Genomic DNA, 17244 nt, shown 5'->3' with positions numbered 1-17244 from the left:
GTCTTGGAATCAGCACTTCATTTCACCAAGGCCAGTGAAAAATCGTAACATGGCAACAGTTTTTAAACATTGTTAACACAGACTAAATATGCATCAGTGACCTAGTTCTGCAACTTACTGCCAATCCACTAAACCAATCATTTGCTCCCCACACCCAGTTTAGTCCTTTTCTTTATTTTTGCTGTCTGGGCTGCATAGTTTTTTTATACAGTACACCATCAATAAGTGACAACGCTATTTTAAAGTAAATTAACAAAAAACATTGAGAGGAACATACATAATCTTTTCTTCTTGGATGGTATAAAATATTTCAAATTCAAGTATCCAAAATAAATCAAACAACATATTTTAATACAATAAAAGGGCTCCGTTCACTATTATTTTACTAAAAAAATTCAAGACTTGATCCTGGAGCCCTTAAACTCTGCAAGTAGTTCCATGGAATTTACAGGAAATACTCATCTGAATAAGGGCTGCAAAACAATCTTTAATAATCATTCTGGGTTGGGAGAAGAAAAGGGATTGATAGAGATTTATCTGCTGGCTAGTCATCACTCTCTGTTCCACTATCTTCTGAGGATTCTTCCATTTCTTCTGTTATCAATGCAGAAGAATGATATGCTTTTTGTGCACCTACAATAATGAAGGGGGGAAATGTAGTAAATTATCATGTAAAATAAAAAAATAGATTATAATATACTTTGATTATGTAGTATGAAAAAATGTACTGTAGACTTTTAGTTAAAAAACAAAAACAAAGCACACACTGGAGAAAAAAGAAACCGATGAAAGAAAATAATGGCATGCAGAACTGGTGCTCTGTTAAGGATTGCTGCATTCAGGATTAGAAGCAATACTCATTTCTCTATACCAATTCAAAAGAGCCTGAACTTATCTGGTTTTGGGAGGTGGTGTGTAAATAATTGGTCTAGATGTTTAACAGGAGAGAATATGTTATACATCAAAAGTGAAATGAATATTCATTAAACTTGTACTTCAGGAGACAGAACATAGAATGAAATTATTTGGCGGTGAAACAAGCTTAAAATAATGTTTTCCTAACCAGCTCTGTGAACTTTGAGCAATAAGGTGAAAGAGGGGTCCACTTTCTTTTCTGCTCATGAGGGTCAAGCAACCCGCACTAACTTGCTCAGCCGCAGTATCAGAAGAGTGAATTAGGGCCAGTAGAAACTGGAACAAATTGAAATTTTGGAAAAGTGGATGTCCCTGCTTTAAAAAACAAAACAAAAAGAAAATTATAGTTCAACACCTAGCAGTGTGTGTCAGGAACCAACATTCGCTAAAGCTCCAAACATATTTTATTCTTATTTAGCCCAGCCTATACCATGTCATGAAATGAAGATACACCCAGGTGACTCTCTTACAAATCTCTAATACTGAGGCATCCTCCCTCTTGGTGCACTAAGTTGGAATAGTGTTGTGAGAATGGGACTTTTAGGGTATGTCTACATTTTGAGCTAGGGGTGTTGTGACGGGTTGGATCACAGAAACCCCCTTGGGGCTGCCAACTGATGTGCCAAGACTACTTCAGTCCCTGCTTTCCCTGCCAGCTTTGGGCTCCAGCACCCTGTCTTGTTGAGCCAGACACGCCAGTCTGCTCCAACACCGACCCAGGGTCTGAACCACGTGCCTGAAAGCTGCAGACTTAACTGAAAGCAATTTAAGAAGTGTTCCTGTGTTTAACACTCAGATGCCCAACTCCCAATCGGGTCCAAACCCCAAATAAATCCGTTTTACCCTGTATAAAGCTTATACAGGCTAAACTCATAAATTGTTCGCCCTCTAACACTGACAGAGAGATATGCACAGCTGTTTGCCCCCCAGGTATTAATACATACTCTGGGTTAATTAATAAGTTTAGGCCTGTGCCAGGGCACACTCACCCCTTGTGAGCACCTCCTGTCAGCTGGGTGTGAACCTGCACTCTCTCTGCTTGTGCTGCCCCATCGGCTATTGTCCTCATCAGGTGGGTGTTCAGTGGCTCAGCCCTCTGGCTAAGTAATACCAAGTCTAAAATGGACGAACCCCTTCCTGGGTAACAAAGGTCCAACAAGGATTATCACTGTGCCCTTATTGGTATCTGTGGCCCTGCCTCTGTTCTCAGACTCCTCTTGGCTTGCTTTAAGCCTGTCCATGCCCTGTTATAGAGCAGCACCCCCAGGGCTTTCTCCCTAGAGACTCTTTGCCTTTAGCAGTTCTCTGGTATCCCTTTAAGTCTTGCCCTTCACTTGGGCCTCTAACCTAGCCTCATCCCCTCAGATCTTAGGCCACTTCCCCAGCAGCCAGTGGGGAGACCTGGATCCACCTACTACTCTGGGTCCCAACCCAGGGACCCTACAAATAGCATCCACATGCTGCTTCCTTTAATAGTTGCTGCTGCTGTTCCCTGGGCTGCTTCCAAAGTAGCCCCTCCTCTTCACCCTTACCTTCGGGCTGAAGCTCTCAATGCCTATTTTCTTCACCAAATGCCAATGCCACCAGAACCTCTGGTTTTCCCTTGAGCTCTAGCAACCAGAAAGGAGCACCCTTCCTTACTCCTCTGGTCCCAACTAGGGACTGACCTACTCAGTTCCCTGTAGCTCCTTTCAACTAAGCCTGTTGTGCTCTGATTGGCTGCTTCCCTGCAGCCTTTCTAGGCACGCCTGTAGGACCCATCTTCACTGCTCCTTCCCTGGGGTGTGGTAGGACCACAAAGCTTCTAGCAGGAGGCCTCATCACAAGGCACAACATTAGGGAAAGTCCTTGTCTTGATGAAAAACCTGGAACTTGCAGGAGAGGGCTTAAATTTCTTTGGCTTGTCTCACTAATGAAAAAGCCACACCAAAAGCAACTTTAAAAGTTAGAGAATACAATGGGAACAAATCCCTTCATACAAATTGTTTTGAGAGAGTGAGTTTATCATATCCCTCAGGGCTAGACTAAGACTCTGTTACAGAGTTATTTTGTGTATCTTGGGTTTGAGATGTTGAACTGAAAAAGGTTTCACCAGGAGACAGGATCCTATCTCAGGTGGTGTTCTGGGGTTGGTTCTCTGCCACAGACTCCCTGCTTAGCCTAGGCAAAGTCACTTCACCTCTGTGTGCCCTAGCTCATACCTGCCAAATGGGGTTACTCTGACCCTGCCTCCTAGGCTAAATCCATTCATGGCTATGTGATGATGGAGGAAATGGAGATACCAAGCTGGGTAGATTTGGGCTGAATTTCTCCACAGCCTGAGAGTGAGAGCCAGCTGGGATGGGAGAGAGGAGGAGTTCAGGCCAGCTCCTCTACACAGGGGGGTCAGGGCTTCAGCCCTGCAGCAGCATCTGTCACTAGAGCGGCTGGGGCTCCAGAGCTGGGGGCTTCGGTCACACCTTCTGTCAGGGTCCAGGGCAGCTCCCCCTGCCTGGGGGAGGAGGGGAGAGGGTAATTTCCCCCACACACATGCACCTCCTGCTGGGGCTTTCCCTCCCCCACACAGCTCCTGACGGGGTCGGGGCTTCTCTCCCCCTCTCCAAAATTTTAATTGTTTTTTTTTAACAAAACAAAGGGAGGACCTCCCCCTGCCCTGACTCACCCTCCCCCGGGCGCTGTCCTGTCCCACCGGGTGCTCAGAGCTACTCTGCAGTGCAGCGGCAGGCACAGGAAGGCAGGAACTGGACCTTTAAAGTTGAAATTGTTTTTTAACAAAGCACTCCGCGCGCATGCTGCCACACACAGAGGGCTCACACGCTGTAGCTGGAACCAAATGCCAATCACCTGATTCAAGCTTTCTGATTGGCCGGGACCAGGGGCGGGCCAAGGCTGCGAGCCAATCAAAAAACAAGAAGTTACAAGCTATTGTAAAAGCCCTGCAAGCAAAAAATTAGCCAACACACAACGCAAGAGCCAACTTAGCCTAAAACAAGCCCAATTTTTTCATTTTTTTTAGTGAGTTTGGCAAGTCTGATTCCCCTCTGTATTGGACTCAAAGGACACCTGGAGGCCGGAACCAGAGTCAATGGTATGGGATGTCTGCCATCCCTACCCTGTACCAAGGGAGGATCAGAAGCACCTATGCACTGGAGCCAGCACCATGCCAGTCCATGCTCCTCTTAGAGGAAGCAGAAGAGTCATCCCAAGACATAGGTCTTATGTGACCTCTTCCTTGAGGTCGATGATGAATGATTCTTGCACCTCTTCAGAGAGATCCCTGCCTGGAACAAGAGGCAAGAGCACTTTCCAAGCCAGAGGGCTATCTGCAGCCTGAGGAAGGCCTCAGTACTGGGTCAGACCTCATGGCCTGCTCAAGCAAGTGCTGCTTAAGGCGACGGTCCCGTACCACCTGAGTCCACTTTTTGAACGACTTACAGATCGAACAATGCTCATTAAGAAGGCTTTGCCAAGGCGGAGCAAGCACCACATGTGGGGGTCACTATTGGGAATCACCACTCCACACGAACGGCAATGCTTGAACCCCAGTGAGGGCATCACAAGGGAGCATTACCAGCACCACTATACTAAAACTTTTAATTAGCACTACTAACTAATTAATAACTATATACAACCACCCCCATGTGGATCCAGGGACAGAATAGGCCCACTGCTCTTCCTGCATGTCACAAGAGGCGACTAAAGGGGGGCTGCCTGGAGAGGGATGGGCTCTGCCAGGTTAGAAATTTGCCAAAGACATACCATATGATAAGCAAGTCAATGATGTCCATACCGGATTGATCGCAGCCTGGGTTAATAATGACCGTGCCATCTGTCTCCCACCAGGGCAGACGCAACAAGTATACTACTGGTGTAACCCCAACAAAGAGGATCCGTGGAAGAGACAACATCACTATAGCTGCATGGAATGTAAGGACATTGAGACAAATAGGGAGGTTGAAAGAACTCTCATATGAAATGAAACAATACACCTGGCACCTCCTAGGAATCTCTGAGGTCAGATGGAAGAACTGTGGAGAGGTACTAACAGAAGAAGGCCATATACTATATTACAGTGGAGAGGACAAACATGTCAATGGCGTAGGATTTCTTGTGCATAAAGATAACAAGTATTCAGTACTAGGATGCCGCCCAATGTCCAGCAGGCTTATTTCCATCGGTCTAACAGCAGTACCATTTAATATCACAGTGGTACAAGTCTATGCCTCTACAACAGACTATGACGATAAGCAAATTGAAGATTTTTACAACCAGTTCCAAGACATCATTGATAAGATACACAAAAAAGATATCCTGATTGTACAAGGAATGCTAAAGTGGATACTGATGCACAGGCAGATTGGCGAGATTATTGTGGGCCTTTCTGTAATGCAGTAACCAATGAGAGAGGATTAAGACTTTTGGAGTTTGCCAGCTGTAACAATCTGGTTCTTGCAAACACATTAGGAGCACATAAAAGCATCCAGACGATCAATATGGCATTCACCTAATGGTCTACATCACAGCCAGATCGACTACATCATGGTGCAAAACCGATTTCATTCTGGGATTAACAGAGCTAAAACAAGGAGCTTTACCGGTGCCAATATTGGAAGTGATCACGACCTTGTGATGCTAAATTTTTGGCTGCGGCTAAGGAAAATCATCAGGCCAAAGTTCACCAGAACCAAGTTTGACTTAGAAAGACTCAGAGACCAAAACATTGCAGAGTCATTCCAAGCAATGAGCGGCGGAAAATTTGTCCTGCTGCTTGCTCTAGAGAAAGACACAGAAACAATGACCAACAATTACAATGCTGTAATGATTGAGGCAGCAATGGACACCCTTGGGAAACATCGTAAGAAGATAAAACCATGGGTCACAAATGAAATACTACAAATGTGTGACATTAGAAGAGAACTTAAGAGAGACAAGAACAGCACTGAGGGAGCTGATAAATACAGAGCAACTGGCAGAAAGATCAAGAAAGGAATGAAGGTGGCCAAGGCGATATGGATTGAAAAACAATGCTCTAAAATTGAAGAGTGTATCAATAATAAAAATAGCAAATGAGCCTTCCAGGTTGTAAAAGATCTGACGAAGGAAAGATGGACCAAAGCTAACGCAATTCAAGACAAAGAAGGGAACAGTCTTACAGAAGAAAGGGACATCATCAATAGGTGGACAAACTACTATTCTGATCTATACAGCCACCAGACAAATGGAGATCCTAGTGTCTTAGCCCAGATTCAACAGAGGAGGATGACTTTCCAATACTAAGTGAAGAAGTGGAGACAGCTGTGAAATCGCTCAAGAACGGAAAGGCTACAGGTATTGACAACATCCCAGCCGAACTGATGAAGTTTGGAGGAGAAATGGTAATCGATGTACTCACCAAGATCTGCAACAAGATCTGGCAGACCGGTGAGTGGCCCTCCATGTGGACACAGTCACTAATCATCACTCTGCCAAAGAAAGGCAACCTGCAATTGTGTCAAAATTACTGGACCATAAGCTTAATTAGCCATCCCAGCAAAGTGATGTTGAACAGATTGAAGCCACAAGCAGAGAATATCATCACTGAAGAACAGGCTGGCTTTCGGGCTGGAAGAAGTACCACAGAACAGATTTTCAACCTTTGTGTTCTATGTGAGAATTACTTACAACACCAGCAGGGCATCTATCACGTCTTTGTTGACTTCAAGAGTGTGTTTGACAGAGTATGGCACGAAGCTCTCTGGGCAACCATGAAGAAGCACAATGTTGCTCGTAAGCTTATTCTTACCGTTAAACAGCTGTATGCCAAGGACAGCAGTGCAGTTCTCGTCAACGGCACAATAGGAGAGTTGTTTTGCACCACTGTTGGAGTCTGGCAAGGCTGCCTTCTTTCATCCACACTGTTCAACATCTACTTGGAGCGCATAATGACTGATGCCCTAGAAGATCACATATGCACAGTCAGCATTGGGGGGGTGAACAATTTCAAATCTTCAGTTCGCTGATGACATTGATGGCCTGGCAGGCAGCAAAGATGAACTTGCCAACCTTGAGAAACGATTAGATGAAACCTCCGGAAAATATGGCATGGAAATCAGTGCAGAGAAAACCAAGCTGATGACAAAAAAACGTGATGGGGCCAGCTCACATATCACTGTCAGTGGACAAGAGCTGGAGACAGTGAAACAGTTCAAGTATTTGGGGGCAATTATCACTGATGAAAGATCCAAAGCAGAAATTCAGGCAAGAACTGCGCAAACAGCAGCAAAGCTAAAGCCAATTTGGAGGAATAAGAACATGTCCCTGGAATCCAAACAAACTGCTGCACACATTGGTCATCTCCATTTTTCTGTATGCATGCAAGACATGGACCCTTATGGCAGAACTTGAACGGAAAATACAGGTAGAAGAGAGATGCCCAGGATTTTACAGAAGTATATCCTACTTCAACCATGTCACTAATGAAGAGGTCCGCAACATCATCACCCAATGCGCTGGGTCATATGAAGACCTCCTGAAGACCACGAAGAAGCGCAAGCTGAAATGGTACCGCCATGCAACAAGATCATCTGGCCTATCCAAGATCATCCTCCAAGGGACAGTACAGGGAAGAGAAGAAGAGGTAGACAGAAGAAGAGATTGACAACATAAAAGGAGTGGTCAGGAATGGACTCTGCGGAAACTCAAGCACTGACACACAGTCATCGGGGGTGGAGACAATTGGTTGATTGCTCATCAATGATGGTGCCCCAACGACCAATGCAGTTATGGGAGTGATGATACAACAAACTAGGCTAAGATATGAGTTTGCCAGGTTGTGAGGCAACAACTGCACAGAGTTCCAACTCCAGTGGTAAGAATAAACTGAGGGAGGTCAGGGCAGCACTGCCTCATATAGCCAGCGGACAGGCTACATACATGAGCACTGCCCCTCTATGGGTACTACAAAGCAAAATCTCTGGCTCCAGTGCATACACACCTACTTGGAAAACATGTCTGCATCTACTTGAAGAAGATAAGGGTTAATGTGATGCTTGTCCCTTACTATCAATGATACATTCTTGTAAACAGGCCAGTTTACAGTGATATCGGTGATAAATTCTTGTAAACAGGCCATACTGAAATCCAAAGATGTGCCAATAACGTAACTATCCATATTCTGCAATGTTTCATATAAAATAATGTTGAAATAATAGGTTTTTTTTTTTATTTTGGTGTCTCATAAGACACTTCTTACTAAAGACAATTTCCAATAAATCATGTCATAAGAGATTTACTGAAATAGTGGCCAACTGGTTTTTAGATTTTGGGTGCAAACCAAAAGGGCATCTCTTCTCTGATTCAGAAGGTATGAAGAAATCTCTGAACTCTGTAGTCAAGAAAGCCACCTCCGTATTTAAAAGAGTATACAACCGAGAGAAAATACTTGTCTTTGGTTATACTTTTACCATAGTTAGAAACTGGGCTATAATCCTAGTGGTTATAGCAGAAAGTGTGGAGAAACTGTCAGAATTTACCTCTGTCTTTGTATAAGCTACTGGTTTGGACTTTACTCTGCTGGAACTTTAGTACAAATGCTTAACTTGAGCGCATTATTAATTATTTATATGGTGCATATCAACCTCAATAATTAAGTCACTATCAGCCCTCTGCAACTTTAAGCTCCTAACATCAGAACATTCTTGTCACGTATCTGAATTACTCCATCTTATTAACTGGAACCAACTGGTGCTCTATAAACTCCACAGAATAGATAGATATGACAGTAGTTCAAGACCTGATCTAGAGGATCAAGTGGTGATCTAACAGGAGCTATGAAGTAATCATCTAGAACAGAAAGAGCAGAGGGTCAGAGGTATTCTTTCTGGCTCTGACATCACATATAATTAAGAATTGGCAACTAGAATTTATGTAATTTTGTGGAGAATGAGCTAGCTAGAATAGAATCTTGCTCACTCATATGTGGCCCTGCGGTGTTATCAGGAATAAAAACTATTTGTGACAGATGTGAGACCTTGGAAATGCAGAAACTCCAGGAGACTATTATACTGAGAAGTGACAGATGCAAAGGCATATAGAATATTCATAGACTTTGGTATCCCTAAGTATTATACATACCTTTGTGAGCTGGGGAATGTATTCTGGCTCTGTTGGGGAGGATTACAGAGCTTCCTCAAGGCACTAAAATCAGAGGGGCATAATTACTGCAAATCCCTGGACAGGTCACCTTCTCCAGAGAGTACCACCTCCATGGGGGGAACTGCATATAGTAGTTCAGACTAGGTTCAAGAGGCCAAGCAGACAAATAACTGGTTTTTGGTATAAAGGGGGAGCTGAACTGACTCAAAAATCTTTCATTTGATCCTCAAACTGACATTAAACTATAAACAAGAGGGCAAAACCTACAGGAAGGGTTTGAAGAACTTTGTGAACCTACAGTGTCTCAATGTAGAAGATGTGATACACCTGATAAGCCTGACGTGTGTAGAATATTTAGTTTTTTATGATATGCTGCTCTGTAATGCTTTTGTCCTAAAATAAATATACAGTTAAGTAAAAGCTGTCTGGTCACTAGTAAATACTGTCATTATCCCTTGAGAGAGAGTGAACCATGAGGCTGGACTAAGGTCAAACCTATTGAGATATTCACAGTGAAATGCAGGAGAGAGAGGGACGAGAGTTCCTGCCCATAGAGAGATGAAGACTAGAGGCCTGAAATCCAAAGAGGCACTCCTGAGAAGACCAGGGAAGGGGCAGAGGTACAGTTAATCCAGGAACTGTGACAGTAGTAAAAAATTATTTGATCCAGTAAACTGCAAAGAGATGCAACTGATACATCACAGGGTCAGTTGTGTTGAATAAAAAGATGCCATTTCTAGAGTCACTTAGACCATGAATACAGATCCATGTAATTTCTGTCTTCTACGACAACAGAGTTGTTACAATAGGGTATTAGTCACATATGTACTTTGATACTGCAGTCCTGTTGAAAACCAGGAGTGGTGAGCATGCTGGACAGAGATTTCTGAGCTCCTTTGCCTCAAAACATGTGTCCTATGGAGAAGTGTTGTGATTATTGTACCTAAAAGTATAACCTAAGTTTAACTGTGAAAAGTATGTGAAAGTTTGTAATATGTCATAGTAATCTATGACTTGTTTCCTGCCTAAGAATTAACCTTAGGGTATGTCTACACTACAAAATTAGGTCAAATTTATAGAAGTCGATTTTTTAGAAATTGATATTATACAGTCAATTGTGTATGTCCCCACTTAAGGCCATTGAGACCACAAGCACAGACAGGTGGGACCGCATAGTGTTGCATGTCTGGGATGATTCCCAGTGGCTGCGAAACCTTCGCATGCATAAGGGCACTTTCATGGAACTTTGTGACTTGCTTTCCCATCCTGAAGCGCAAGAATACCAAAGATGAGAGCAGCCCTCACAGTTCACAAGCGAGTGGTGATAGCCCTCTGGAAGCTTGCAACACCAGACTGCTACTGGTCAGTCAAGCATCAATTTGGAGTGGGCAAATCTACTGTGGGGGCTGCTGTGATCCAAGTAGCCAACACAATCAAACAGCTGCTGATATCAAGGGTAGTGACTCTGGGAAATGTGCAGGTCATAGTGGATGGCTTTGCTGCAATGGGATTCCCTGTGGTGGGGCAACAGACGGAATCCATATCCCTATCTTGGCACCGGAGCACCACGCCAGCAAGTACATAAACAAAGGGGTATTTTTCAATGGTGCTGCAAGCACCGATGGATCACAAGGGACGTTTCACCAACATCAACGTGGGATGACCGGGAAAGGTACATGATGCTCGCATCTTCAGGAACTCTGGTCTGTTTCAAAAGCTGCAACAAGGGACTTTCTTCCCAGACCAGAAAATAACCGTTGGGGATGTTGAAATGCCTATAGTTATCCTTGGGGACCAGCCTACCCCTTAATGCCATGGCTCATGAAGCTATACACAGGCAGCCTGGACAGTAGTTCAGGAGCTGTTCAACTATAGGCTGAGCAAGTGCAGAATAGTGGTAGAATGTGCATTTGGACGTTTAAAAATGCGCTGGCGCAGTTTACTGACTCGGATAGACCTCAGCGAAACCAATATTCCCATTATTACCGATTGCCGTGCGCGCCACAATAACTGTGAAAGTAAGGGGGAGACGTTTATGGTGGGGTGGGAGGTTGAGGCAAATCACCTGGCCGCTGATTACGCGGAGCCAGACACCAGGGCGGTTAGAGTACAGGAGGGCATGGTGTACATCAGAGAAGCTTTGAAAACCAGTTTCATGACTGGCCAGGCTATGGTGTGCAAGTTCTGTTTGTTTCTCCTTGATGAAGCCTCCCCCCCTTGGTTAACTCTACTTCCCTGTAAGCTAACCACCCTCCCCTTCCCCCTTCTATCACCGCTTGCAGAGGCAATAAATTCATTGTTGCTTCACATTCATGCATTCTTTATTAATTCATCACACAAATAGGGGGATAACTGCCAAGGTAGCCCGGGAGGGGTGGGGGAGGAGGAAGGACAAGGCCACACTGCACTTCAAAACTTATTGAATGCCAGCCTTCTGTTGCTTGGGCAGTCCTCTGGGGTGGAGTGGTTGGGTGCCCGGAGGGCCCCCCCACCGCGTTCTTGGGCGTCTGGGTGAGGAGGCTATGGAACTTGGAGAGAAGGGCGGTTGGTTACACAGGGGCTGTAGCGACGGTCTATGCTCAAGCTGCCTTTCCTGAACCTCAATCATATGCCGGAGCATATCAGTTTGTTCCTCCAATAGCCTCAGCATTGCCTCTTGCCTTCTGTCAAGCTGACGCCACCTATCATCTTCAGCCCGCCACTTATTATCTTCAGCCCACCACCTGTCCTCACGTTCATATTGTGCTTTCCTGGACTCTGACATTGTCTGCCTCCACGCATTCTGCTGGGCTCTTTCAGTGTGGGAGGACTGCATGAGCTCAGAGAACATTTCATTGCGAGTGCGTTTTTTCACCTTCTAATCTTCGCTAGCCTCTGGGAAGGAGAAGATAGTGTGAGCATTGAAACATTTGCAGCTGGTGGAGGAAAAAAAGGAGAGTGGTAGTTAAAAAGACATTTTAGAGAACAATAGGTAGACTCTTTCACAATAAACCTTGCTTTTAACATTATATAGCACGTGTGCTTTCGGTACAAGGTCGCATTTTGCCTCTTATTGAGGGTATGCCGGTTTGGTGTGAGAGATCTTTCATGCAGGGCCGGGCAACAGAATTTGGCTTGCAGGCAGCCATGGTAAGACAGGCTTTTGGCTTCTTTAACCTTCATAACATGTGGGAATGGTTTCAAACAGCAGCGCCCTCATTTCCCATACCAAGCGCCGTTGGGTTGGCCATTTAAAAGGAGGAGGGGCTGTGGTTTTTGGGTGAGCACAAACCCAACTAACCCCCCCCACACACACACACACCCACCCAATTCTCTGGGATTATTGCTTCACCCCTCCCCGCACCGCATGGCTAACAGCGGGGAACATTTCTGTTCAGCCACAGGCAAACAGCCCAGCAGGAATGGGCATCTCTGAATGTCCCCTTAATAAAATCACCCTGTTTCAACCAGGTGACCAGGAATGATATCACTCTCCTGAGGATAACAAAGCGAGATAAAGAACGGATATTGTTTGAATGTCAGCAAACACCGGGACCATACGCTGCTATGCTTTGTTATGCAATGATTCCAGACTACGCGCTACTGGCCTGGCGTGGTAAAGTGTCCTACCATGGAGGATGGAATAAGGCTGCCCTCCCCAGAAACCTTTTGCAAAGGCTTTGAGTACATCCAGAAGAGCTTTATGGAGATGTCCCTGGAGGATTTCCGCTTCATCCCCAGACACATTAGCAGACTTTTCCAGTAGCTGTACTGTCCGCGAATGCTAGGGCAAATTAATCATTAAACACGCTTGCTTTTAAACCATGTATAATATTTACAAAGGTACACTCACCAGAGGTCCCTTCTTCGCCTGGCGGGTCCGGGAGGCAGCCTTGGGTGGGTTCGGGGGGTACCGACTCCAGGTCCAGGGTGAGAAACAGTTCCTGGCTGTCGGGGAAAACAGTTTCTCTGCTTCCTTGCTGTGAGCTATCATCTTCCATGTCCCCAAAACCCACATCCCTGTTGCGAACTACTCCATTGACCGAGTCAAAGCACAGGGGTGGGGCAGTGGTGGCTGCACCACCTAGAATGGCATGCAGCTCATCATAATAGCAGCATGTCTGGGGCTCTGACCCAGAGCGGCTGTTTGCCTCTCTGGGTTTTTGGTAGGCTTGTCTCAGCTCCTTAAGTTTCATGCGGCACTGCTGAGGGTCCCTGTTATAGCCTCTGTCCTTCAAGCCCTTTGAGATTTTTTCCAAATGTTTGGGCATTTCGTCTTTTTGAACTGAGTTCTGATAGCACAGATTCGTCTCCCCATCCAGCGATCAGATCCTGTACCTCCCGTTCGGTCCATGCTGGGGCTCTTTTGCGATTCTGGGACTCCATCATGGTCGCCTCTGCTGATGAGATCGGCACTCACTTGAAGATCGCCACGCTGGCAAAACAGGAAATGAGATTCAAAAGTTCGTGGGGCTTTTCCTGTCTACCTGGCCAGTGCATCTGAATTGAGAGCGCTGTCCAGAACGGGCACAATGGAGCACTCTGGGATAGCTCCCAGCGACCAATACTGTCGAATTGCATCCACACTACCCCCAAATTCGACCCGGCGATGTCGATTTCAGCGCTAATCCCCTCGTCAGGGGAGAAGTACAGAAATCGATTTTAAGAGCCCTTTAAGTCGAAAATAATGGCTTTGTCATGTGGACGGGTGCAGGGTTAAATCGATCTAACGCTGCTAAATTCAACCTAAACTCAAGGGCTTAGAAAACAGTTCAAGTTGCTTTCAGTAAATGAATGTTATGAACAGATACAAGAAAACCAGACAGAAAAACTGAATTAATCCAAACAAAAATGGCTTTGTAACGGGGTGTATTCACCTCTCATGAGCGCCCCTCTTGGCTGAGTGCATGTGCCTGCATGCTCTCTCTCCGTGGTGTGTCTTCGGTGACTCAACCCTCTAGCTGAGTCACACACAGTCTATGTGATAAAAGCAAAGCAAAACCCTTTCCGGGATACAAGTCCAACAGGGGTCTCTCTCGGTGACCTCTGTAATGTCTCCCTCAAGTTGTCCCTGCTCCGGGATAAAGCAGTGCCCCATCACTCCCTCCCTGGCTACAAAGTTTTCATCCTCTTAAGGCCTTTCTGGCCGCAGCTCTTGCTGCGGTTCAGTTTCCCCTCTGGGGTGCCTCAATGTCCAGGCCACTTCCCCCAAGGGCCAATGGGGGGGGGGGGAGGACAGGACCCGGGCCCTCCCACTACTCCGGGTTCCAGTCCAGGGACCCTATAGATAGCAGCTGTCTGCTGGGTCCCTTTATCTAAGTCGCACTGCTGCTCTAATTCCCTGAACCATTTCCCCACGGCCCCGTGCTGTCTTCACCCTTACCTCAGGGCCTTGTCCTGATGGAGATCCAGCAACCAGCTCAGGGCTCTCCTCAGCTTCTGGCAACACTACCTCATCCAATGTCCTGCAGCTTCCTCAGCCAGCTGTACACCATCCACACTCTTCCAGCTCTAGCAAGGAACTGGAACTTACTCTGGCCTTGCAACTCTTCTTATACTGACCTGCTGGGCCCTGATTGGCTGTCTTTCATACAGCCACTCTAGGCAGCTTGGAGGACCCTCTCCACTACCCTTTTCTAGGGTGGTGTGTGGCAGGGCCACAAGGCCTCCAGCAGGGGGCCTCAGAGAGTATAATATACCCCATCACAGGCTTACTGATATAAGTCAAGGACATCGGCGATATTATACTTAGTAAACAAGGAAATGTGGGAACAAAGTTATCTATGCCAAGTTTGGCTTTACAGAAATGGATTTAATTGGTGCACAAATTAATGATAAAATATGCCACCCAACTTATACTTCTTTTAAGGGTTCTTAAAAAGAGAGGGGGACAGGAGGGGAGACAGAATCATCTTTCTCACAACTCATCCCGACCTGCCAACATTGCAACTCATCTCAACTTTCTCGACCTTAAATCAGAAGGAGCAGACCAGGCTAAGGAATATCTTCCTGAGAGGAAGGCCGGTTGGCTCTTCTTTAAGGAACTTTGTTTTCACCTCTGAGTGCTGGAATTCATAATGTTTTCATGGCATCAAGTCCTCAGCCCTCAGTAGGGATACATAATTGCTGCATGGCAGATGCATGTTAGATTCTGTATTGTTTTTCCTTCCCTTATTATTCTGCTTTCTCCCCTCCCTCGTCTCCTATCCTATGTTTCATTCTCTCTCTGCTTTTCACTGAATCTTAAAATCAACTATTTATCCAAGTCTGCCTTGACTAAGGAGAAAGGATCCAGCCAGATGACATCCCTGACCAGAACTTGAACCAGGGTCCTAGCAGCAGGTGTCGTGGTCTATTTGCCAGCCAAAGCACCCACCCACCTGAACCTGCAGTCCAGTGTTCCTAAAACATCAACAAAAGCTGTATTTCACTGATCTTTTCTATCCTCTCTCTCATCCATCTTGTGTCTGCCTGTTTAAAACAGGGTAAGTAAATGTCCTTCCCACATCAGGACTGAGAGTGAAATTAACCCTTTCCTCTTCAAAGAAATTAAAATAAGAGACTGATATTTTGACTCCAAAAGGAGAGAGACTTTTGGTAGGGAATAAGTTTGTTCTGCATAATTACAGTTTCAAAATAAAAGCTTGTTTTAATTCCTCATTTTCTTGAGTTTAATCAATAAATTTTCAACTTGAATGAATGCTTTTGGGTATTTGCCAAGTAACCGAGTAAATCAAAGGTCTTTGAAAAAAATAACTTCAAACCTATCTATCACTGCTTAATGTTGGACAGTGAGAGAGTTTAACTCCTTAGGTCTTTGAGATCAATATCTATACAACAGAATCCTACTAGTCCAGATTGCTTGAGCAATATGAGCAGGAACAAATGAGTACTGAATGATCTTTTAAAAAGTTATTCTAAAAACATTATCTAAACTGCAATGTACATGACCATAATTAACTATACACAGGCAAAAAAGAAAATCACTCTGCTAGCAAAAGGTTTTCTATAAACACTAACGTTTCTAAGAGTGAGAACTACCTATTCTCAGGTAAACAGCAGTATGTAAACTTAAATTAAATTACATTAATGACTTAATAGTTTGCTAACAAATTTATGTTAACACTGATATTTGTTAATGTCTTACCAACAGGAAAGGGGCTTTTATCTTCAAAATCTTCCCAGTGTTCAAAATCAAAAGACACATTAGGATTCTGTTAACAGAAATACAACTGCTAACTATATATATATATATTTCAATACATAATGTTAATACTTTAAGAACAATAAATACATATTTTAATTGATATTTATAATTCACCTTATGCTTTAGTAGACGGCACCAAAATTCCTTCTTGTCTTTTGCAAGGATAATCACAGGTTCTTCATTCTTAATCACACAAACAGACTTTCCTTTAAGTATGTTTGCATGCAACTCCATGTCAGCCACATAAAATTTGTCTCCTGAAAAAGCACTGTATTGTTTAAACAAAATTGTTAGCTTTTTTTGGTAAATGAAATGGAAGCTGGTAAGACATTTTATTTTGCTATGTATGACATTTTGAACCTACCTGAAAACAACCTTGTCTCCAAAAAATTCACATTTATGGTCACGTATATTTCTTAATTTTATCTTCATGGTAACAATATCTTCCTTTTGAAACCATTTTATTTCTGGATAGAAACTAAAATTTTAAAAAGACTAGTTAAACTGAACTTATTTCAATTTAAAATATGAACACATACAAAAGTTCTAGGCATACTAACAATAATTGAACTCATGATCAATAGGAATATCACCCAGCATGATAAAAAAATAGAAAGAAAGGTTAACATACCACCCAGCAAGTATAACAATTAAATATACCCTGTCACTTTACTCAAAACCCCATTTCAAACCCTCTCCTCCAGAAAAAGATGGTTACTGTACTTATAGTAAAACTGATTCTTCAAGATGTTCTGTGCATGTGGATCCCACTCTGGGAGCACATGTGCACCCTTTGCACAGGAGTCCAGAAAATTTTATCTAGCAGTGTCCATTAGGGATCGTGCATGTGCCCCACCCACTCCCCAGTCCCTTCTCTACCCAGAGCCCAGATGGGAAGACTCTTAGATGTGGGGATGGAGGTTCATTTGTGGGATCCACATGCACAGAAAATCTTGAATAAACATAACACTGCTCTACAGCCAAAATGCTTCTGAAATAAATGTAGTCAA

At 44.3% G+C, this 17244-nt stretch overlaps 1 protein-coding gene across 1 annotated transcript in view; it reads right to left on the bottom strand.

Annotated features, from left to right (window-relative positions):
- Window positions 1-468: 468 nt before the first annotated feature.
- The window catches only part of TDRD12 (tudor domain containing 12), a 126222-nt gene continuing 109446 nt past the window's right edge, over window positions 469-17244 (bottom strand). The window contains exons 26-29 of the mRNA XM_026652829.1: window positions 16599-16712; window positions 16349-16502; window positions 16175-16241; window positions 469-633 (exon numbers count right to left, since the gene is read on the bottom strand). Coding sequence (XP_026508614.1) covers window positions 545-633; window positions 16175-16241; window positions 16349-16502; window positions 16599-16712 — 424 coding nt within the window. The 3' untranslated portion in view covers window positions 469-544. The remainder of the gene's footprint in view (window positions 634-16174; window positions 16242-16348; window positions 16503-16598; window positions 16713-17244) is intronic.

Source organism: Terrapene carolina, unplaced genomic scaffold (assembly GCF_002925995.2).
Source record: "Terrapene carolina triunguis isolate 2854851 unplaced genomic scaffold, T_m_triunguis-2.0 Scaffold130, whole genome shotgun sequence".
NCBI classification, from domain to species: Eukaryota; Metazoa; Chordata; order Testudines; family Emydidae; genus Terrapene; species Terrapene triunguis.
Note: the sequence above shows the minus strand (reverse complement) of the source record. Positions and strands in the feature narration are given on the sequence as shown.